The sequence below is a fragment of the Equus przewalskii genome, chromosome 3 (genome assembly GCF_037783145.1).
Source record: "Equus przewalskii isolate Varuska chromosome 3, EquPr2, whole genome shotgun sequence".
Taxonomy (NCBI): domain Eukaryota; kingdom Metazoa; phylum Chordata; class Mammalia; order Perissodactyla; family Equidae; genus Equus; species Equus przewalskii.
The window spans coordinates 59,455,669-59,480,005 of NC_091833.1; the positions used below are offsets into that span (position 1 = coordinate 59,455,669).

Sequence of the window (24,337 nt, forward strand, 5' to 3'; positions counted from 1 at the left end):
CCAAATTTCATGGTGGTATGAAAAACAGACTTGCCCCTTTTCCTAGTCTCTGACTCTGTCTGATTCTCACGGTTGCCTCATGAGGACTCAGCAGCAATCAAGAACAATAGTAGTTCAAGCTTAAATATGTATTTCCTATCTTGGGCACTTTAACAATATTAATTTCCGAATTCTCACCACTCCCCTTTTACAGGTGAAAGAGGCACACTCGTTTATTTTCAGTTACAGTGCAGCATAAAAACAGCTTTACTTTGTGAAAGCATAAAATGGGAGCATTTACAAAAATATCACACCTATGGGCAATGAAAACGGGCAGGCCCATCAGGGACATTCCAGAGCAATGACCAGTTACAGTCACTGAGCATCTTATCAAGACTGTTTCTTGATAAGAAAGTTAAGCACATTTTCTTTGGGCGTAACTGGCTGATGAAACCACATTCTGGTAGTTAACGATAAATATTCTCCGTTGAATTATTAAATGTAATATATCAAGTGTAGCTTCAGCGGCCTGTTGTATCCTAGGAGAACATCTTGGCCATGTGAAGGCCGAGAGTACCGTACTTCTCTGCCTTCTTCCCAGTGGTTTCCATAAGCTAATGGTATGCTTCTCTACCCCAAGGATAATCAGCCCAATATCCCAAGGCACATAAGGAAGGAGCAGGCGGTGTACGTAACCTGCCCTCTGACTCACACGGCATGCACTTCTTTCTCCTCGGGCCAATCCATAAAGAAGGCAACATGATACATAGTCACCATCTAAGAGACACATAGGCCCAAGGAATTAAAGTCTGCAAAAGCAAATGGTATCCTTTCTTAATGTCTGAAGACTGCCATTAATAACAAGAACAACAGCAATAACAATGGCCACTTCCACCACTACCACCTGTGACCAGCACGCCACCTGCCAGGCCCAATGCCAAGCACTTCAGTTTCATTATCCCTGAACCCTCACAACAACTTTATGAGGTAGGTCAGAGTTCCCCCACTTTACAGATGAGGCTCCTAGAGATAAGCATCCTGCCCAAAGTGACAGAAGGTGATGAACTTGGAATTCAAACCCAGAACCTTCAACTCCAAAGCCTGAGCTACTGCACCATCATGACAAGCACAGGGAGACAGAAAGAACACTGCTGGCATGCCCACTACCAGGAACAAAACACACGAAAAACGGCTTTCTCCAAAAGAATGGGAAAGGGTTTGGGATAGTCTAGGTTTACATCGTTTCACTCTTGAAGAAAGGGATGAGGGTTACGAACTGGCTGTCTGCAGCTGGGCATGACTCTAGGTCCTCTCTTGAAAAGACTGATTATCCACTGCAGGAGGTTTTGCTGTACTCGAAAGGGGGAGTAACAATTTCTTTCAACGTCAGATGGTCATTCTCTGAAGGGGCACAGCTCAAGATCAGGGTGTTTTTCCTCTGTCTCAAAAGCTACTATCGAAGCCTTCCTTTTAATCTTTAACCACAACACTTATATAAGGAACTTTTTATTGTTTTCCAACAGTTAACAGCTCACCACACACTATGTCAAAGTTCTTGGGTTTATCAAGCTTTGCTAAGAAGCTATAACCTTCCTCTGAGCTGCTGAAGTTAAAAACTTGGGAGCCATTCTAATCGCTTCCCGCTCCCTCAAGCAAAGAGCCAGCCTGTCGTCAAGTCTACCTGTGCTGCCTTCTAGATAGCAAAGCCACCACCTCCTCTCCTTCCCTCCTCACTGAGCCACAGCCTCAGTGCAGGCCCTCACGATTTCTCACATGGACCAGTCCTCTCTCACTAGTTTCTTTTCCTCCAGATTTGCCATCTTCAAAACCACCTTCCAAAATGCAACTAGAAGGGCCTTTCTCAAACTCACATCTGATTTTGTCACTGCTCTGCCTGTTACATCATTAACTCTCCATCACCTTCAGGGTCCTGTTCAAACCCACAAGCATCCTCACGTATGCTGACCAGTTAAAGAACACCACATACATTCAAATCAGGCTACCCGCCCCCCCCCTCCCCCGTCCCCGCCACATGGCACCTTGTGCAAATTAGACAAAGGCACCTCCTTCTCCAGGTGGATACAGCTGCTCCAGGGAGCAAAGCCTGGGCTGGATTTCAGCCCTGCTCCTGCCTCATCTCCACCTGTCTTTAGCAGGTCACAAGCGTGCAGTCGGCCCGCAGCCCCGACTTAAGGTGCTGTCCAAGCACCTCTCTGTTTACGTTGTCTAGAATGCCTTTACCCACTAAATCCATCCACCTAATGCCTATTCATCCTCCTAAAATCAAGACAATCATCCTCCCACAAGAAGCTTTCATCCATTCTGTGATACCAGAAAGACTTCGTCATAGCATGGCTGTTACAGATTTTCTGGCCTATTTCCCCTACTAGAGGCTGCATCCTGTGAAAGCAAGGACCCTGTCTTTCAGACCTGCACACCGATAAAGCCTAAGACAGTGCCTGGGAGAGTGCAGATCAAGAGTTGCTGAATGTCAAATGAATGATGCCTCTTGCTTTCTTAGCCTTGCCATCGTGTAATAAGAAAGTCTCCCCACCCTGACCCCCAGCAATTTGGAGATTAGGTCACAGGGTCCGCTTCCTCAGATTACATAATCCCTACTCAAATAACAAGAAGCCAGATCTCATTTACCAATTATTTCATTAACCTGTGATTAAGAAGAACAAACATCTTGGATTTCAACTTCCTGTCCCCTCCTGACAAGTTCACTAATACATCTGTCACTGACCATTTTGTCCTTCCCCAGATCTCGCTCCCTTCTTTCATCTTCTCCTCCTCCCAGACTTGTTCTACTTAACGAGAGCCATCCAGCTGGACGGGGGGTGCCTGGGAATCTGTGCTCTCTACTTTCATGAGTGTTGGACATTTTCATAACAAAAAAGTAAAAATAAATATTAAAAAAATAAAGAGTTATCTATACTGACTGAACCACAGGCTTGACTGCTCATATTTCTGCTTTCCATGGGATTTTCCTCATTAGTCCTATTTGGCTCTCCCAATTGGCCTGCGCCTGATGGCCACACTGATTTCATTTATGACTTTACTTGCTCTCCTAGTCTTTTCCTCCTCAAATCCCTTACTAATTCCCTCCTGATATGAATCTGAATTCTCTTCTCCTATTTAAGTCAGCCCAAAGGGAGTACCAGACTTTAACTCCCTATCAAAGACACTTGTATATCTGAAATCCAGTCATTTCACTTATGAAAAATAAGTGGTCTCACTTGGGTGGCCTCTTACACAGAACCCTTTTAGGAAGCCTGAGCAGGTATCACATTTTAATCAGAGATCCATGTTATTGTCTCCCTGCTCACAGTTATTCTAGGAGAACATGGTCCTGACCAAATCCCCACTGAGAGGGTGAGGCTGGACCAGCTCCTCCCCGGCTACAAGCAGATCTGCTCAGGTTGTCCCTGTGGAACTTGGAACTGGGGCTCAGAGGCTGAGTTAATCAGGCTCGGGAGCTGTGAGGACATATGGAGTAGAACCCAACGATGGCGCCTGGTGAGCCAGGGCGACATGTAAGCCGATGTGGGAGGATAGAAACCCAGAAGCTTGGGGAAATGCATCAGACAGGATTTTGTTGTTGTTGTTATTGAGTGAGTTCTTAAGTTTCGGGGGTTTTTTTGAGGAAGATTAGCCCTGAGCTAACTGCTGCCAAACCTCCTCTTTTTGCTGAGGAAGACTGGCCCTGAGCTAACATCCGTGCCCATCTTCCTCTACTTGATATGTGGGACGCCTGCCACAGCATGGCTTGCCAAGTGGTGCCATGTCTGCACCCGGGATCTGAACTGGCGAACCCCGGGCTGCCAAGAAGCGGAATGTGTGCACTTAACCGCTGTGCCACCGAGCTGGCCCCAGTTCTTAAGTTTCTCTGTGAGTTCTTTGAAAGCAAAAATGGGAATTTCTTGTGAGGGCTGAGAATGGAGATGGCCTCAGGGATCGAAAAATATTGTCAGGTTCTTCCTCACCCTCACGCTATCCGGCACCAACTCTTTGGATATATCTGTGTGTGTGTGAGAGAGTGTGTGTGTGAGTGTGTGTGTGTCTGTTTGTCTCTCTGCCTCTCTTTCTCTCCATATAACATATATATATCACAATTTTTTATATATATATCACAATTTTTCCTCAAGAAACAGGCTTCCTCTTCAGTGTGTGCATGGGTGGGCAGCAGTCATGCAGAAAACAACCACAGAGCAGAGAACTTCAGATTTACTTCAACCCCTATTAGCTACTTGAAAAGAAAGCAAGCTTTGGATTTATATATACAACCTCGGGGGAGGACTCTGATTTGCCTGGCTTAGACTCGTCCTTATGATGGTTTACTCAATGGTCACTGTCTCCCTCTTCCTCACAGATATAATTCTGATTCCACTGCGGGAGCAGATGACTATGTACTCAGGAAGGCAGATCCTTCCACAGCCCCAAGAGACGAATCATTCTTGATCTCCACCAATCACGGTACTCTGACTCCCCCGCCAGTTACTAGTATGGGCATGGGCATAGGACACAATCCTATATAATGGGATCTGACCCAAAGGAAAGTTTCTAGGAAGGTTTTTGGAAAAGTGTTCCTCATTCTTGATAAAATACACAAAAGAGGGACTCCTTCCTGCCTTTGGACAAAGTTATGTGAGGATGTGATGCCTGGAGCTGCAGGAGCCATCTTGTAATCATGGAGGGGGCAAATCTGAGGATGAAAATCATTATGATAAGGATGGTAGAATGGAGACAGATAAACCTGGAACTTTAATGACATCACTATGCTATTAAATTGACCCTGGAACCATGTCTTCCAGGAAGCTAGTCTGCAGGGAAATAGAACTGACGTTCAAAGTCAACTGAAATGAGGGACTATGCTGCCCAAGGAGAAAGTGAATACCTGCCTACTTGCCAAATCATAATAAAGATGAATGGTTATTGACATCTTACTATGTATCAAGTGGTGTTCCAAGCTTTATATGTATTACTTCATTTAACCTACACAGCCCAACAAGCTAGATACTTTCACTATTCCCTACTTTTCAGATGGGTAAACAAGGTCCAGAAACATTGAATAATTTATCCAAGGTCACAAACTCAGCAATGCCAAGATGAGAACTCACACCCTGGCTTCTGACCTTACCATTAGGTGAAAGTTTGAAGTGTTCCTGACTTCCTGCTCTTGGATTCCATAAGCTTCCCTTATATCTTTTCAAAGAACCCTCTTTTCATTTGAGCTGGTCTGAGTGGGTTTACGTTCCCTGTCCCAAATGTTCCCTGAGGCACTGGTATTGGCCAGACTCAGGCTTTCTTTCTCCAGCTCATCATAAATCTGAGAGTCTTGATGTCCACTTGTTAAATGCACTTAGTCCAAATCCCACATGAAAAGCCAGATTTAGTGGAATTCGTGGTTCCTTGGTTTGCTCCTTTCCCAAGTGCCATGTGGCAGGAGTTAGCTTGGGGTCTTTTGGGGGCTCTATTTCTAGCACAATATGACATTAATTAAAACATCAATGAGCACCAACAAGGGATGAGAGTGTTCACACCAGTTCAAATAACTGTCCTACTATATCCTCACCTCTAATTTTGTCTGTTTTTAACTTTTCAAAGTTAAAGTGTTTGCATTGAGTGACATCCAGCAATCGTACATGTCTCTGTGGCTCTGTGAGACCAAGAAGGCATTTCTATGGCCTTATTACTGTTTATTCATGCCACACCCTCAGTTCTCACTCATTCAACAAATATTTGAGTATCTGCTATGCCCCAGGCACTATGCTAGGCACTGGGTATCAACAGCTTAGGTTCTCTGTCCTCATACAGGGTAATAAAGTCTAATGATATGCCGGATTATCTTTTTCTCTAAATCAATAGGAGAGCCACAACATAGGAAAAAGGTGCACAGGACTAGACAAAGCATTTTGTGGGCACATCCAATGTAGCAGTGACGAGCAGAGACCCTGCTGCAGACTACGTGGGTTCAAATGCCAGCTCTGCCACTGCGGGACCTTGGGTTAGCTATTGAACTGGTAGCTCAATTGTTTGACTTGTTAAATAGAGATTAAAACTGTAGCTTTGTCATAGGGTTGTTATGAGAGTTAGCATTTTTCTAAATCATTGGGAACATAATAAGTACAAAACAAGTGTTTGTTCAAAAGGAAAAATGAACTGCAGTCTATTTTGCTTCTACCCAGTGATCATAACCAAGCAACTTTGCTGCAAGCAGTGGCGCTATGATAACATGCTAACCCGGGACCCGGGACTCTGCAACAGGAGCACAGCATTGTCGCTGTCGGAAAGGACTGGGGCTCCAGGCACCAGGACCAGGGGCTCCACTGCAGAAGGATGACTCCCCTGGCCTCCACCCCTAAGGAAAATAGAGTCTCCACAGTCAGTTGTTACTTGCTCTGAGAATCCCCAAACTAAGATGTTGGTTAAAGAGATTTTAAGGTGACGTCCTGCGGAATTTGGTTTTCAATGAGCAGATCTTGGGAAAAAGCAGGACCAGAAATTAGGAAGAGATCTTAGAAGTCGAGCTGTAATCCAAATATTTGATAACCCCTTTGACTGTTGGTTACCCGGCCTCTCCTGGGACACTTTTAGATAGCCTTTTCCTTTACGGACCATTTCTAGTTATCATCAAGTGATAACTTTCTTTTATTGCTCCCAAACCCATTTATCCTGGTTCTGGAGCAAGGATAACCCCAATTCCAAATGGTGGTCTTCAAATGCTTGGAGAAGAGAATTCCCTCTCTTCTTCTAGTTTCCTGAGCTAGTCATCACTTGACATAAATTATGATCAAAATCCTCCAAATTCTAAGGAGGAAATGAATAGAATCTAGTGACTCAGAGGGGTGTCTAGGCAGATCATTTTGAGAGAAGGTCCTTAAAGCGCCCTGGAAAGCCAGTCTTGCCTCTGGGCTCTGAAGAGAAGGAAAGACATGGATTCCTGTTTCCACTACACCTGAAATAGGCTCCTCCCACCTTGAATCCTGTGGCCTAGAGAAGGGTGTTGATATCAAAACTCAAATATGAGTACATCGTGGTATCATGTGAATTCAGTGGAATTCAACAGGACTTTTGTAGCTGAAATTTAAACCAAATGTCTCAAAATACACCTGTCCCTAGAGAGTATGGACTTAGCACTTTCATAATAGAAACAATGGTTTAGCTTAAATGAGGCCAGTTTTTAAAAAGAGTTTTTCCCTCTGTATGTGTGAAGATATAGAATTGGGACCTTCTTAGGTGATAGAATTGAATACTTAAGAGGCCAAAGTTGGGAGTTCAATTCTCATAAGAACAATCAGCTTTGATCAGAACAAAGCTCTCTCCTGTGCTCACGGCGTTCTATCTTTCAATCCTAGGTAGTGGTAACAACAAACAAATAGACAATAGCCAACAATTACAGAAGATTTTCCATGTGGTAGGCACTGTGCTGAAGGCTTTGCACAAAGTATTTCACTGAAACCTCACAACAGCTCTATGAAGTAAGTTCTCATAACATTCATTCAGAGTAAAAGCCAAATGCCTTCCAGGGCCCAGAATGCCTGACCTCAGCCCCTCCCGCACTGGCTCTTCCTCGCACCTGTCATCCACACTTTCCCCAGTGCCTTTGCACTTGTTCTCTCAGCTGAGTGCTCTTCCTCAGCTCATCCCAAGGCCCAGTCTCTCACCTCCTTCAAGTCTTCCTTCAAATACCACCTTCTCAGTGGGGCCTTCTCCCACTACCCTTTACAAACTTGCGATATCCCCCTCCTCCATCATATACCATACGTCCCTGCCATGTTTTGCCATAGCAGTTAGCATTTTATAACCTTCAACACAATTAACTTATTTTGGGGTTATCTGTCTCCTTGACCAGAATATATGCAAGGATTTTTGTCTACTTTTGTTCACAACCCTAAACCCAGCATCTGGAAACACAGCTGGCACACAGTAGGCACTCCATAAATACTTATCAGATAAATTTTATACATGAGGCAATAGATACAGAGGGCATAAGAGGTCATGCTTTTTATAGAAAGAAAGACTTCATTAGGAACCCTCGTTCCAGAAACCAAACTCGAGTACATGTCCTTTTCCTGAGGGTGGGTGGCATTACCTCTGACCATCAGGGACAGTACATTAGATCTGAATAATACTTCATGAGTAGAAAGGCACACCAGCTATCAAGAATATACGAAAGTATTTCAAATGGGCACTATATTCAAGAATTACACGTGTAGCCACAATCACTTGTCGGAATATTTTGTGACTCTACTGGGAAATTTTATTTGATAAGACTTACGGAAACTACAAAATGTCAAACTAAAAACTGAAGAGGATATAAAAGTTCTCATGAAAATATTTTCCCAGGGTTGTACCACAGCAAGAGTGACAGCTTATAACACTATTTTATAGACGCCATTCAGGTTCAAGGATCATTTCCCGAGTTCCTTTTATGTGATTACATTTAACCTTCCTAACAACGCAGAAATCCAATTTGCAGATGAGGAACTATGCTCTCAGAGGTTGTGTACCTTCCTCAAATAGCCCAGTAAGGTGCAGAACTTGGAGTAGAATATAATTCTTTTGTCCCCATGCAGAGCGCCCCACCCACCCACAGCAGCTAGCTAGGCTTCAGGGGTCTACCATTTTATAGGATCTTCTATCCTGAGGAAGGAGCTCAGTTTTTGTAAATGGCTAACTTAATGCCTCATCAGCGGCAAAATAAAAAACTGCAAGTATTACTGCCCTCCCTCTTTTTCTAAGGTCTACTGTTACACAGATTCAAAAGATTCATATTGGAGCGCGTATGTCGTCACAGTAAAACGAGCGTCTTTGTCTGAAGTTCATTTCAGTAACAGCCAGGTTTCTAAAGCTCACATTATGACAGGGGAATAAATGCAGCTGCTGACAGCATCACCAAGAGCGACAAATACCAGAGAAATCTCAAAGCTCTGACCACTTTTTTCTTAACGATATTTTTGCCAATTATTCCTCCACAGCTTTGGACACTTGTTTTCACCTCTACCCTTTTCCAAAAAAGAATTCTACCCCAGGGGAAAAAAAATTAAGACCTCAAAACCCAGTACAAATTGCTCATTTAAAGAACAGGAATTAAGGCTGTGGGGGCTTTTCTTCCTTAAAAGTTCAGCACTCTGCAGAAAGAATCCGAATCCTGTCCTGATTCTTCCTGAGCAGTGGAGCAGTTTTGGGTTTTGTGTTAGTTAATTTTAATTAAAAAAAAAAAAAAGCACCATTCTTGAGAAGCTGTTGCTATGAGACTTCCTGGGCCTCAACAGATGGCCACAGAACAGTTCTCAGCCCTGAGCTCGGGGCTCTGAAGCCCTCCACTCAGGCATACCATTAACATTCCTGAAATACCTTCGGAGGCAATGCGGGCCGGCTGCCTTCAGACCAGCTCACCCGCGGCTCCTAGGCTGGCCTCCCTTGTCAAGGGGCCTGGGTTGAAATTTGTTATAAATGAATGATCAGGCCTCTCTAGGAAAAGGCCGGAGCAGAGAAGCTGCTGTTCTCGGTTTAGGCTTCAGACAAACTTTATCAACACAGCCCTGGGGTTTTGAGCTGTTCAGACAAAGGCGTGAGCGGACATACAAACACATGTGCACACACATGCACACACACTCATGCACGTGCACCTCACCCCGAACCCAATTAATTTCATTGTTTGTAAGCCTCTGACCCTCTCCCAGTCACAGAGTGATCCAGTTAAGAGAGCAGCATATTTTCGGACTGAAGCATTTTGAGTGCCCAGACAGAGCTGCGGAGGGAGAGGTTTAAGGATTTCTGATTTCTCTTTTGATGTTAAGACATGAATGAAAGGCGAAGTGCACGGCCTTCGAGTTTCTACTTTCTCACTAACTTCTTGGTGCTGTTGGACAAATCATTCCACTTCATCACCTTTCTCTCCCTTCCAAACTGGGATAACGATACTGACCTACATGCGTCAGATAGAGAAATTAATGAGCCATGATAAATAAACAAGGGAGAAATCATTGCATAAATATTCGGTCCGGAAGACTGGCCTCCACCACTGCCAGAAAAAAGATAAGGGAGGAACCTGGAGACCCACACCTTGGGGTCTAGTTGCTGGGCCCACTGTCCCAGGAGGGCTGGTCCAGAATACTGACCACGATTTTGGTGGGAAGGCTCTGCTGGTAGTTTTATGGGTCACTAAGGAACTTTGGAACTTGGAAAACCCGGAATACTAAACAGCCATAGCTTTTCAGGGTGGGGCTCATTTAAATTCCATCCCCAGGGGTTGTCACTTTCAAACCAGGCCTGGAGTGTGCAAGCGAAGTCCTACTTAAGCGTCTGACGCCAGTGTTCACTTGATCACTCGACGGGACATCAGAGCAATCCTACCAGTTTCAGTTCGTTAAGAGCTTTTCTCCCAATGATATCAGATGATACGCCACCAACACTGCACTGCCGCCCGCACTTGACGTCCGTTTTTGAATCCAATCTGTCAACTAAGAAGCAAAATGACTGGAGAGTGCTTAGGTTCCTGCCATCCAAAATCATCCGTTTGACCTGAGGTGTGGCTTCCCCTCTTGTCTCCAAAATGCGAACATCAGGATTGCTCGAAGTTTTTTTTAAAACATGCCTTTTAGAGGTTTGGTCTAACAAGGAGTGCCAACTTTTTCCTATTAACCAGCGACATTCAAGAAGCCATCTATAGAGGACTGGAGATGAGAAACCTACGTCTTTTTCCAGTGTCCAGGGCTACAGCTTGCTTGTCCCGTCCCTCTGGCTATAACACATTGAGCATACGGCGGTTTTGCCCAGCTATTCAGCTTCCAGCTCACAGGTTCCTCCGATCAGAAAAGTCAGAGGCAAAGGCTGAGATCTGGGGCTGTTTGGAGGGAGGGAGGGAGAAGGAGGAAGGGAGCGGTGGGGAGAGGGAGGTGTCTGACGTACGCAGCTTTCATTTGCATAGCTGAACCTTTCAAGCAGAGCCAACGGGGCACACAATGTGTGTCTGGGAGCGGGGGCTGAGTGCGCTCTATTGTGCCCCATTGTGTGCTGTCCACGACACCAGGGGACCCTCACCAGGCCGCAGCAGAGGGAGCCTGGCAGGCACTCCACAGCTCCAGAAAGGAGACTTTTAAAAATTGTCACTGGGGAAAAAAATGAATTTAAGATACTTAATCCCCCACCCTACTCTAGCTATGTAATAATATTGTTCTTGGGATGAAATATATATGTGTGTGTGTGTGTGTGTGTGTGTGCATCTTAGTTATTAACAATTGTGTTAAATTACATATTTGGGGGTACTCTGTAGACATGTACAAGGGCTTACTATACCCTTAATAGGAAATGTGGGTTTTGTGACTTTACTTTTTAGCTGAAGATAAAGAGGTCTTCAACAAGCTCTCTCTTCCTTTCTGTACGTTTTTAGGACAATGGGATTTTTACGGATAGTTGTTGGGTTTTTTTAAGACAGTGATTAGGGCTAAGATGGTATTTATCCTTCCCCATACAAAAATGACTTATCCTAATCCAGGAAATCATCTTTGATTTATACACTTCCTAGCTTGTAATTCATAGCAAAGTTAGAATTTTAAAATTTAAATCAATGCTAAATATACAATATTTGTTTTAGCTTTCCAACATCCATTTCTCCCTAACTCCCTCAACATTTATAAATTCACTTACTATCTAGCTACCAACCAATCTAAGTTTTCAGTTATCACCAACCATCTGTACTATTTGCACACACATTATCTTCCGAATGATTGCTGTAGATTTAGGTGATGCTCACATATCATCCATGGGTAACGTCATTTCTGATGCTTTTATTCAACAAAGCAATCATTTTTAGTATTTATATTTCTTATTACTAATATGTTGATCTTATTATAGGAGAATGTTTTTATAAAGACAAGTTAGCTAACAGCTGAGAAAGACGGAAATTTCCAACTGGCTATAAACATTGGAAGAAAAAGACACATTTCAGGATGATTAACATCAATGACAAGTGAATGGTTTCTGAAGGCTTATCACCTCTTTTTCATCACCTCTATCTGTTCTCTCTACTCCTGTTTACTACTCTAGCAGAATCACTCAGAACTGATGAACGCCTTCGTTTCATGAAGGTGTTTATAGCTTTGGAATTAACAAGGTAGGAAATGGATTTATAAATGAAATGAACCTTTACCCATTTACAGAAAGTTTTCATTAAAACCCAAAAATCAAAGAGAAAATTACTTGCTTCCTATCAAGACAAAACAGGCAGGGGGCGTAAGCACCAGTTCCAAACCATGAGTGTTTTTAGCAACCTTGGATTATGAATCCTTGAAATACAAGTGTGCTGACAGCAATCCAAGAGGGAAGACAGCACGGTCCCTGAAGGACCTGTCAATCAACTCGCAAGTGAAATGAAAGCAGAGAACAGCTTAAGCTTGATCAGAATCATGGCTTAGTATTCCTAAGCATCTCACTGTTGCTCAAATTTAGGTGCTCGAATTTAGAATCTGACTCTCTCTTGAAAATAAGGAGGAGCCAAGCGAGCCAAGCAATGCAATCAACCCCCGCTGAAGTGAAATACACTAACTCCTCTATGTTGAACAAACCTTAACAAGAAAAACTGCCTTCAGATCACGAGAGAAAAAGTTAGACGGCTTTCAAAGTAAGTAGTAATTAGAATTAAACTATAAATGCTGGGGCTGCATGATGAGAAGGAGCCAAGCTATTCAGCCTGACTATATTATTATACAAGCCAGCATACATATTTGTCAGCATTAATTAAAAGTTACTTTCTTCCATCATCACTTGAGCTTCTCATCAAACAGGAAGGAGTGCACCATGAGGTGTCAATTGACTGCAAGGGTTACAGTAATTTGTCAAGTACCCCCCATTTACATATTTATTTATGCCTTGGTTTATCATTTTGCCAGCACACTTGACAGCCGCACATCTTAGGATTTCATCATAAGGGCCTAAACTAAACAACTTCCATGCCTCTCGTTAGTTTACCTTCCCAATACTGGCATTTCCATCAAGACAAACGTAGAAATAATGTCAAGAAATATCTGGTTTAAAACAGACTTACCTTAAGGAAGTCTAAGCCGGCATTTCCATTGTCCTCAGCTATCTGTTGGACAGCTCTGTCCAGCATGACACCGGGCCAAGCTGGCCCACCAAGGGGGCTCAGTGGCTTGGGGGAGAGGGCATAGAGGCACGATTCCGGCCCGGAAAGAATCCACGGGGGCCGGCCCCAGGAAGGCCGAGCTAAGACACAGGTGTCTGACACCACCAAGGCACCTCTGCTCGGAACCTGCAATCAAACGGCTGCCCTGATTAGCCAAGTACAAAAGCCAGTTCAGATTACTGCCCTCCTCCCAGCCAATCGCCGGCCGGCCTGCCTGACAGCAGCAGGCCCCTGATGTAAGGGGAAGTACACGCGGCCAGAACCGGAGAACCGGTTTCCACAGTGGCTGCTGGCACACCAGGTCCGCATGCACGCCTGCCCCACTGTCTGGGGAAGCCGTTTGTCAGGCTTGTTGTAAGGAGAGCTTGTGGTAATGGGTAAGTCACCTCCTGGCTTCCCCAAAGAGTGTCGCTCTAGGTCCTTTGACTCATAAACAACACGATGCACTGTGATGACAATTAAAGTGAAGGTAAGGAAGCATGAATGGCGTTGGCTGCTTTAACCACTGAATGCCCTGTCTGCTCTGCCTCCCGCCCCTTGCCAGTCTGCACTTGGGCTTCTTTGTAGCTGAATCAGTTCGATTTTTAATTAGCTATGGTTTTTGCAAGCAACAGTTTCTCACAGAAGCTAGGCGAAGGGGAGAGCGAATCCAATAAAAAGAAAAATCTTTCTACAGTCATTGTTTCCAACAATAAAATTCAACTTTGTAAAAATCACCTCAGACACAAAAGTTTATAAAGATAGTGCTTGGAAAACAACAACAACAACAACAAAACACAGCATTTTAAAATTCGGCACAGTGGAGTGCCACGTGGCTCATCTTTGTGGATGGAATCGAACAAGTTTCCTAAACTACAACCAGTTAAAGGAATTTTACTTACATCTATCACCCGAGCCCCCGACACCGCAATCCTTTGCAGCTGTATGGATAAGCAGTGCCTGATTCAAGTTTTGGTATTTGCCCCAGACTGTAGGGGTCAGCTTAACAGTAACCATAGACACAAAGAGAGAGAAAAGGAATAGCGCACGCAGAAAGAAAATGGGGCTCCAAGTGTGTCTGAGTTCACGGGCATGTAAAGGCATTTTCATTAGTTTACAGCTGCCATGGTGGAAAAAACAAACCTTAGGACCCACAGATAATCTGTAAACCTCCTTGCTATAAAATCTTAAGAAGACTTGCAGGTTATTTTTTAGATGTGGAAAGAAAGAACAGGGAAAAGGAGCACGCACGCGCACACGCACGCACGCATAAACACGCATGTGCGAGGGGGAATTCTGAAATCACAGGGGGCATTGTACTCTAAATATAGACACCAAGAAAGTCTAACACATCCTCAAAGATGTCATTACATTTCAAAGGTGAGATTAATTTTATTTAAAGACTGTTCCTGTATTAACTAGAAAGGCTGTCTCTCTAGAATGTTCCACTTAAATTCCAGAGCTATTTATATTCCTATAATGTGAATTCTAGGGAAATAAGATTTGAGGCAAGTGTGGGATGGGAACAGCGGTCGGGTGGAGCAGAGAATCATCTTTCAGAAGAGAAACCTCCCACTAGATCTTGCGCCACAGGCGCATTCTTTCAAAAGTAGTCTTCTTCCCTTTAAGGAAGGCAACATTCTTATCCCAGTTTTATGTTTTCCTCCCCCTACCCTACAACATGCCCAAACACCACAGCTGAGTTGCATGTCTTTCTATCACAGGCTACTGCCACCAAGCCAGAGTTCAGGAGCAGCCAGGCCGTGACATTCATTTTGAATGTTTCAAATTTAACAGCCTCCTGCTGCTGATGAGGAGAGGCGCTCATCTCCACAGTGCAGAATGACAAATGGTAATGTTTGACATCTGTTCATCACAATCAGCCGTCTAGTGGGAATGCCATTGCCTCAAACAGCCAAACATTCACAGTGGCTTAAAGGAGCCAGCAGTCTACTCCTTCATTTCACCAGTAACTTCCTAATCTAAACTCGCTTGAAATCTCCTCTCCTCCATGTTCCCGGGGACAGCATCCTCAACAGCATAGCAGCTCCGGGAACTGTGTATATTGCATATATCCTCATGGGTGCTATGTTACATTAGAAGAGAAGATCTCTCTATATGATTCTTTAGAGAAGCTAAAACAAGCAGGCAAGAAAATAACTATATTGAAGCAATTAAATAACTTGTCCTTTCACAAATTATGAGATGAATAAGGGAATCATTATTACATTTACAAAGAATGGATGCCTATGTAGTATCAGACTGAACCATATTAAACTGTCAATATTTGACGATTTTTGGTCTACTAAAATAGCAATTTCATGTGATTCAACCTGTAGTTGAACTATAGTTAATTAGGATACAACTAGTAATTAACTGTGTCAAGAGTTACTATGTTACATTCTCTAATCATCACAATTCTATAAGGTAAATATTACACTTGTTGTTACAGATGAGGAAACAGAGGCTGGAAGAAGTTAGGGAATGTGTCCAACACTTCACAGCTAGCGGGCAGCAGAGCTGGGATTCACACCCTGGCAACCTGACCGGAGAGCGCCTGCCTTGAACCACCACCCTCTACAAAGGAAAATTTCCATTCTGACCTAGGCATTCACTAGCTTTGTGACCCTGGGCAAATTACTAAACTTCTCCAAGCCTTTCTCTCCTCTGAAATGGGACTGATAACAGAAGCTATCTGACATGAGGACCGAACGGGATGACGTAAGTAAAGCACTTAGCACTGGGCCTGGCCCACGGGAAGCACTCACATGTCACCCCATAGCAGTGGTTTGGGCAGGATGAGCATCACTCTGCAGCCTTCACCAGGAACTGAAGTGAGACAGGATACAGTGTGTCCCCATCACCCCTTGATGGTGTGGCAGCCACTCATGGGCAGGACTGTGAAGTCTCGGGTCCTCAGGTCCGGAAGTGACGCCCATCATGGTCAGTGCACATTACCTTGGCACCAGGAAGTTCTTCACACTGGAACGTGCACCGGCTCCCCCTCATCTAGAAGAGAGATCGTCCACGCCATGCTGTCCACCTACCCCATCCCACCCCCATAAACCCTGCCCCTGGCCCCATCTGCTATTTCCTGCTTGCTCTTCTTCAGATTTAAATTGAGAATCCGGAACGAGTTCACAAACATCTTAGACTTCTCCTTTATTACCTGCCTAACTTCTTTGGCAATCAGCTGTGGAGGGTTATGCAATCCATGTTTGAAGAAGCATTGATGATCTAATCTGGAGGCAGTGCTGTGGAACCCACAGTGCACTGGACCAGGACGTGAGGGCTTGCCTTTCCCTTCTGGTTCTGCCACTGACTTGCTAAGTGACATGGAACAAGTCACTTATCATCTCCAGGCTCTAGTCCTCACTCTAATCCAGTACATCACTACGTTTCTTCCTGGTACTAATATCCGTGGTGAAGAGAAAAAAAAGCAGATGAGTTTTTGAAGAATTATAGCGGTTTTATTTTTCCTTTTCTCTAAAAGCTAGTAGTTCATCTACTCAGGCATTTCCTGTTTTCTTCTGATTACCTTTCAAAAAACAAAGCCACAGGCAGGAGAGTTTTAGGTTACTGTGTTGATAAACTTCAGACCAAGATGGATAGCCTTGCTTTCAGAACGCCAGATTTCCATTGGTATTTTTCCTTAATGATTTGCACATGTCCTTGTAGGGCACTCGTGTGGGTTAGAGATGGGAGGCTATGGAAAGAAGGCCTCACAGCGTGCTTTCCTCACTCCTCTTCAGTTTCTTTGTGTCTGTGTCTGTGCATAACAGTCACGCTGCTCTCGCAGCTGTGCGGCATTCATCTACTATGTAAGATAGACGTGGGTGCCTGTAGGGCACTTCCTTGCCAGGCCTTAGTTTTACAGCTACTCCAGAAGCTCAAAGGACTTTCACAGAGTATGTTTTTAAAAATTAAAAGTTTGTCCGCAATCCTCTCAGGAAAAACTGAAAGAATTTTATGAACGGAGGAGATGGAAACAGCCTCTCGGCCCCCGTCCTGCTTTCTCTCCATAGAGTGTATACCACCTTCTAACATACTGTGTAACCTACACGTGTATTGTGTTTATCATTCATTCCTTCTGCTCACAAGAATGCCAAACTCCACGAGGACAGAGAAGTTTGTTTTGATCATGGCTGAGTGCCAAGCATCTAGAGCAATGACTGGCATATATTAGATACTCAATAAATAAGTGAGACTTAGTAAAATCATGTAAATGATTTAGGTAGAACTGGTACCCTGGACATCCCACTTTTAGAAATTATGCTGCGTCATTAAAAAGAAGAGGCAATGTAGCAGATCACACTGGTAAGGACAGTAACAATGACCAGGAGACAATGATGTGTAAGGTGAACAAAGTAAATAAACTTTTGTGAGGTTCAGAATTACTTTAGCCCAACTCTGCAAATTCCACATAGAGGTTCCAGGCTGAAAGAATACTGGGCAGTGAGCAGAGAGAGAAACTTAATAAGCTCAGTTTCTCTTTTCTAGTCCATTTTTGATTAATTTCATGGGAAATTGTATTTGTTGGAGAGCTCTGGGTGTGTCTGAAGGAGCCAGATCCTTGAGGACATTCAGGGAAGTGGACACACAGTAGCTGAGTCATGCTCGCTCTGGACTCAGGTAAGCATATTTTTATCCCAGTCTGACCACACACTGACATCAAAGTTGAGCAGATAATGCCTATATGCCTCTTAGTGTCATAAAAGATGTCAGGTAAGTCCAAAGTATTATTACACACTACCTTTCCTGTGTAAGCATCAGAGGACATAAACCACTGATGAGATGGAAATCAGAAGGCATGATACTCTTTCACTGCTGGTTTTCCTGAAAAGTTACACTTTTCAATTTAAATTCTGACTCTATTGTACTACCTGTGATCTCAGAGGCTAACAAGCCTGAAGTACCCATATTACCCCTGTTCTTTTTGCTCTCTTCACAGTCTCTAATTCTTTGGGGAAACCAAGGTATTTCTTCTCAAGAATGTTAGTAGCAGAAGGTAGCTCAGTCACCCCTTCAATGGATGGGGAACCCAAAGTACCATTTAGTGCTAAGAATGACAGGTAGAAGACTTACCTTTGGGTTCTCATTTTACCCTTGGGGATGCAAAGAAAACTCTGGAGAAAGAGAATTGCAGAACACAAATTACAGCATTATTAATGATTCATTTCAATATCAAGGAAAATTACGCAGCTAATATAAAAAATGAATAAAGTGTAAAGGTACTAGCAAATATCAGTTACCTTTATATACTTATCTATGTACTTAGTTTCTTAGCAGGGTGCTTACTATGTATCGGGCAAAATACTAAGTACTTTACATATTTTGTTTTAACTCTTCCAACAATCCTACTAGGGAAGTACTATTATTATAACATCTACTTTGCAGCTGAAGAATCTCAGGCACAGAGAGAGTAAAAACTCACCCAATTCTGATCCCAGGCACAGACCTACACACTCCTCATCAAGCCAGGCTGTGGCAGCATCCCACACACAAAATAGAGGATGATTGCCACAGATGTTAGCTCAGGGCCAATCTTCCTCACCAAAAAAATCCCCAAGACAAACAAACAAAAACTCACCCAAGGTCACAAAACTAGCAAGTGGTGGTGACAGGATTTGAACTCAGGCAGCCTGATTTCAAAGTATAGGCTCTTAAACACCACCATATATTTTAGATTTGCTGTGACTTAGAAATGGGATGTGTATGGCATGTACAATGTTTGGGGGCTTGGGGTATTTTTCTGGCTAGCAGGTTTCTCCTGAGGGAGACTATGCCACACCACCCCCAGCCAGATATCAGCAGAGTCGATCAGCAGAATGGCGCCAGCCAGCAGTAACGAGAGAGGCTGTCAAGCAATTAGCCTGATGATAATTTGGTATAATAAAACCTGCTTCCAATCATAATTTAAACAGACAGTGTAGAAAACATTCTTCCTTTCGCTTTGCCAACCCTTCATGTTGTGCGACAGTAGAAAAAGATAGTTTGAATCACAGTGGGGCTAGCCAACACACAAGCCTTGAAAAGAAATGTGACAGGAGACACACACAAGCAGGCAGCACACTATGCAGGGTTTTCACTCACTCAGCAAACATTTCATGAGTGCTTGCTGTGGTGGGCACCGGAGAGATCAAAGAGGGTAAGACACAGCGATTCCCTGCCCCAGTTTAGTATTAGAAAGTGTCAACCATCCCTCTACCGGAAAAGACTCAGTCTGGACAATTGGCTGGAAATGAAAAAAGACAACTGACCAACCAGTGTTTGGGCTACCAGACTGGCCCAGCAGGCAGAGTAAGTGGGCAAAGTGGCACGTATAAGGTCATAGGAAGCAGTGAGGTCCCAAAGCAAACTGGAGAGGGTACGCCTCGCCTGACATAGGTACACACGGCTCCAAGCCACTGCTGCCAGATTGTATGATTTTCGAGAAGCCAGAAAGCCGTATTCTTAGGTAAAACTTCCAGATCATTAATGTGGATTAAACACATTTTTGCAGGCCAAATATTTCTAGATCAAACAAACATCTACAGATCAAATACATCTGTAAGATGTAGTTTTCGAATTCTGCCAATCAAAGAACTTTATTAAATTCATTGAGTTGGCTTTTTAAAAATTAAATTGACTAGCTTTCCTGGTGGATTTGGGCTGTGTAGACCTTCTGATCCTGATGTACAGCTAGTTTAAATCATTTAAAAATTTTTATTAAGATGTAGCATACATAAATGGTAAGAACGATATAGAATATTTCCAGCATCCAAATAAAGTTCCTTCCAGACTTTTTGAGCCTATTCCAGACTCCTCATCCCCACTTTTGGCCTCCACCATCAATTGTTTAGCTTTGCCTATTGTTGCCTAGTTCAAATCTTAATCATGAGAAATTGATAACAGATTTAGTTGCTTCAGGTCTGAAAGAAAGAAAACTGAGTTTAAGTACAGGTACAACTAAAAAGAGTCAGGTAAACACAACAATATACTGCAGCCCACAAACTCAGCCAAGTGCCTCTTTGGTTGTGATGCCTGTTGCTCTCACACACCCGTTCTTTCCAGTAACTAGCATTTCCTGTGTGAACACCATACCCTAAAGAGGCATTTGTCACTCTGCATAGGGTATCTCATTTAAGCATTACAAACCCCCTCTGAGATCCAAATTTAGATAACATTTATTCCAACCGTACAGCTAAAGAGAACTGGGCCTGGTTGTGCAGTGGTAGGTTACGCAGCTAGATCCACATTAGCCAATACGTGGAAAGTCTAGATGCAAAGCCAGGGCTATTACAAAGCCCAGGGACTTTTCCACTGGACTGCACGGCGCCCCATAAAATCAGTAAATGGGGTGTTTTCTTAACTCTTCCACAAGAACAGAATAAACTTCAATTCTTAACCAGGAACATAATGAACCTTATTCAAGTTAGAATCCGACTAGGAGTTCACACTTCACATCATGAGGACCGGTGGTGGTAGTAGAAGTGTTCAAAGCTGATATTTATTACCTAGGCACTTTTATTTTTAAGATGACTTAATAAACACAGTAAATATATATATATATATATATATATATATATATATATACATACACATATACACGCACACACACATAAACATATACCACTATCTTTTATTAGCATAGGTCTTATCTATCTTTATTTACCTAAACTAATTTCCTGGAGCTTATGAGAACATTATCTTATGAGAACAAATACAGTTCTGAGACAGGAGGTAGGTTTGGATGTTGAAAGATTTTCCCCCCTCCGAGGAAATCTGTGCAGCACGGAAACGGGCTTAGAACAGTGGTGGCTACAGAATCTCCTCCCAGAGGGGCTTCCCGGGGGCAGTGGATTATGGAGTTGCAGGGAACGGGTCTTGCAGTTGTGCTCTGCATAGTAAGTTCCCCGTTTTTACTTAGACCAGAGCAATTTTCTAAAGATACTTTCATATATCCTTTAACAAGATTGAGAAAACACGAATTGTGTACAGTAAAGAATATGATTTTATTGGGCGGGCAACTAATGCATATTATTGGGAGGCAGGGGAGTTTCCAAAGCCCCACCACCTGCCAATCCCACCCCCTAGTTGCTGCCTCCAGGGAAGATAGGCTCATTCACCCGAGGCCAAGTGATTAGAAAAGCAAAACAATAAGGAGACCCCGAAGGGTCCTATTCAAACCAACTTGGGCAGAGTAAACTGCCAGGCCCTCCTGGGTGGCTCATTCTCTCAGCAGATGGGGAGAAGCTGAAGGCTTTCCAAAACTTTTTATGTAGAAGGATACAGGCCACGAGGAGGTCATTTATGCCCAAGGCTATTTAGCCTGAGCTATGCAAAAATTCCAAGTATATATTACCTTTTATCTCAATAGCCACACTAAGACCAACTATCCTATTTACATTCTAGAGTCAGATCTATTTGACCAGCTTCTTCTTACCCTTTAGGTAGCTTAGAAACTCAACTAAGATCTGGTGAAATACCCAAATTTACCAGGAGCATCTGTTTCAAAATTTAGATCTGAACTCTAACGTCCAAGATTACGTTCCATGGAGAAACAGCTGAGTTAGCCACACCACCTTCGCTCAAATCAATACCTGTGCTTAAGAACTTAAGCCATTTTTAACTCACAACTTTAATCTTTGCTTTAGTCACCAAATTCCTTTTTAAAATTTTATTTTACTTTATTATTATTTTTTTTAAAGATTGGCACCTGAGCTAACATCTGTTGCCAATCTTTTTTTTTTTTTTTTGCCTTCTTCTTCTTCTCCCCAAAGCTCCCCAGTACATAGTTGCATATTCTGGTTGTAGGTCTTTCTAGTTGTGGCATGTGGGATGCCGCCTCAGCATGGCCTGATGAGCAGAGCCATGTCCGTGCCCAGGATCTGAACCAGCGAAACCCTGGGCCGCCAAAGTGGAGCACGCGAACTTAACCACTTGGCCATGGAGCCAGCCCCTAAAATTTTATTTTTAAGTAAAAAATTTTTTAAATTGTGGTGAAATTCACATAACATAAAATTTACCATCTTAACCATTTGTAAGTGTAAAGTTCAAGCGTATTAAGTACATTCACACTGCTGTGCAGCCATCACCACCATCCACGTCCAGAACTCCCTTCATCTTACAAAACTGAACCTCTGTACCCATAAAACACTAACTCCCCAGTCCTCCCCACCTCCCCTCCCTGTCGCCCTGGCTACTTTCCATATCTATGAATTTGACTACTCTAGGTACCTAACATAAGTGGAAATACACAGTATTTTTATTTTTGTGACTAGAGTATTTCACTTAGCATAACATCCTCAAGGTTCATCCGTGCTGTAGTATGCGTCAGAATTTCCTTTCTTTTAAGGCTGCAAATTCCTTTTTTTAACCATAAAATGTTTCAAGTTTATCTAGCAAGCTAATGAGCTAGATTGAAAGGGAGTACACACAGTCCCTGACTTAGGATGGTTCCACTTAGGATTTTTCGACTTTACAATGGTGCAAAAACAATATGTATTCAGTAGAAACCGTATTTGTAATTTTGAATTTCGCTCTTTTCCTGGGTTAGTGACCTGGAGTACAATATTCTCTCGCAGGGCTGAGCAGTGACAGCGAGCCACAGCTCCCAGTCAGCCACGCAAGCACAAGGGGAAACAACTGATATGCTTATAACCATTCTGTACCCATATAACTGCTCTGTTTTTCATTCTCAGTAGAGTCTTCAACAAATTACATAAGCTATTCAACACTTTATTATAAAATAGGCTTTGTGTTAGATGATGCTGCCCAATTGTAGGCTAACTTAAGTGTTCTGAGCACGTTTAAGGTAGGCTAGGCTAAGCTACGATGTTCCATAGGTTAGGAGTATATGCATTTTCGACTTATGATATTTCCAGGTTATGATGGGTTTATTGGGAGGTAACCCCATCGTAAGCCAAGGAAGACCTGTATTTGGTCTCTTTAATAAGACTTTAGGTTTGGAAACCGTAAGAGAGGAAGTGAGATAATTTACTGGAATCTTTAAAGCCATGCTCTTTAGGGTGCATCAAAATCACCTGGAAAGCATGGTAAACCATTGATTGCTAGGCCAAAACCCCAAAGTTTCTGATATACGAGGTTTAGAGTAGGGCCTGAGAATGTGCATGTCCTAGGAGTTCCTGGTCAGTGACCACACTTTTGAGAACCACCGTAACCTATCCAGGGTGAGGCCTGGAGGATTCCAATCACCGAATATTTCCCATAGTGCAAAGAAGATACCCCTCCCACCTACGACAGGAGGCCTGCAGTTACAGAAGAGGGGAAGCATAGAGCAGAATAAGAAGGAGTGAGGAAGTCCAGCCCTTGCAATTCCAGGGTACGGGAGGAATGAGGGAGAGGATGGCGGCAAGCCACACAGTCAGAACCAAGTTCTGGTTTCACCTCTCTGGCCTCAGGAAGAAGGCAAGCACGTGAGTAAGGGAGAGGCATGTCCAAGGAGTAGGGAACTGTGGTTCCACTTGAGAGTCTAGGAGAAGGTCACTGTGAGAAGCACCTGGCCCAGCTCAATTTAGACAGACATCGGGTCCCAGCCAGCACTTGGCATGAGGTGGCTATGATGAGGTGAGATGATCCTGGGGCTGACCCCTGGGCCAGCGGTTGCTGGGATGGAGAACCTGGCAAACACTAAGGTGTCTGAAGCTAATGGGAGCTGAGCAGAGGCTGAATCTGCCAGTGGAGGTGGCAAGGGATCCCCAGGGGCATCACCCAGGCCAACGCTAACCATAGATTCATCAGCTGCAGAATTCAGCAGTGGAGACCAGCAGCGACAGGGGGAGATCATGGACAGAGACTAGGGACCAGGGGACACTGTGCCCAAAGACCTGCACTCCTCACTGCCCCAAATCCGGAGACACTATTTTGGCAAAGCAGGTGGGGAATGGACACGATGACATCTGAGAAAGGAAGCATTTTATGTTCAAGCCTGAGCATTACCTCAAGGGACCACTCAAACGATGAAATGAGGCCAGCTCTTAACTTGGCTAGGGCTAACATTTATTGTTTCATTTCCTTGCTAACCAACAAGGGTGAATTTGTGAGAAAGACCAGATTAAATTTAGACAGAATAAAGAACTTGTATTTTTTTCTGTACATCTAAGCTGTCATGTGACTAAGGTTGTTAGATAAAATCAGGGACATACTTTCACCAAAAAGTTATATGTTATCTGAAATTCAAATATAACTGGGCATCCTGTATTTTGACTTGCTAAATCTGGCAACCGA

At 43.5% G+C, this 24,337-nt stretch overlaps 1 protein-coding gene and 1 long non-coding RNA gene across 6 annotated transcripts in view; one reads left to right on the forward strand and one right to left on the reverse strand.

The window, feature by feature from the left end:
- SHROOM3 (shroom family member 3) overlaps positions 1-24,337 on the reverse strand; it is a 249,737-nt gene that overhangs the window by 151,040 nt on the left and 74,360 nt on the right. Inside the window, exon 1 of one of the 5 annotated variants that reach the window (XM_070614575.1) lies at positions 13,031-13,260. The exons of the other annotated variants lie outside the window; for them this stretch is intronic. Within the exon in view, the coding sequence (XP_070470676.1) occupies positions 13,031-13,096 (66 nt within the window). The 5' untranslated portion in view covers positions 13,097-13,260. Of the gene's footprint in view, positions 1-13,030; positions 13,261-24,337 lie in introns of those variants that run through there. 5 annotated transcript variants of the gene reach the window in all.
- On the forward strand, positions 13,384-18,350 carry LOC139082550 (uncharacterized). The gene is made up of 3 exons (XR_011538650.1): positions 13,384-13,506; positions 14,833-14,960; positions 15,561-18,350. It is a non-coding gene; the product is annotated as an uncharacterized lncRNA (long non-coding RNA).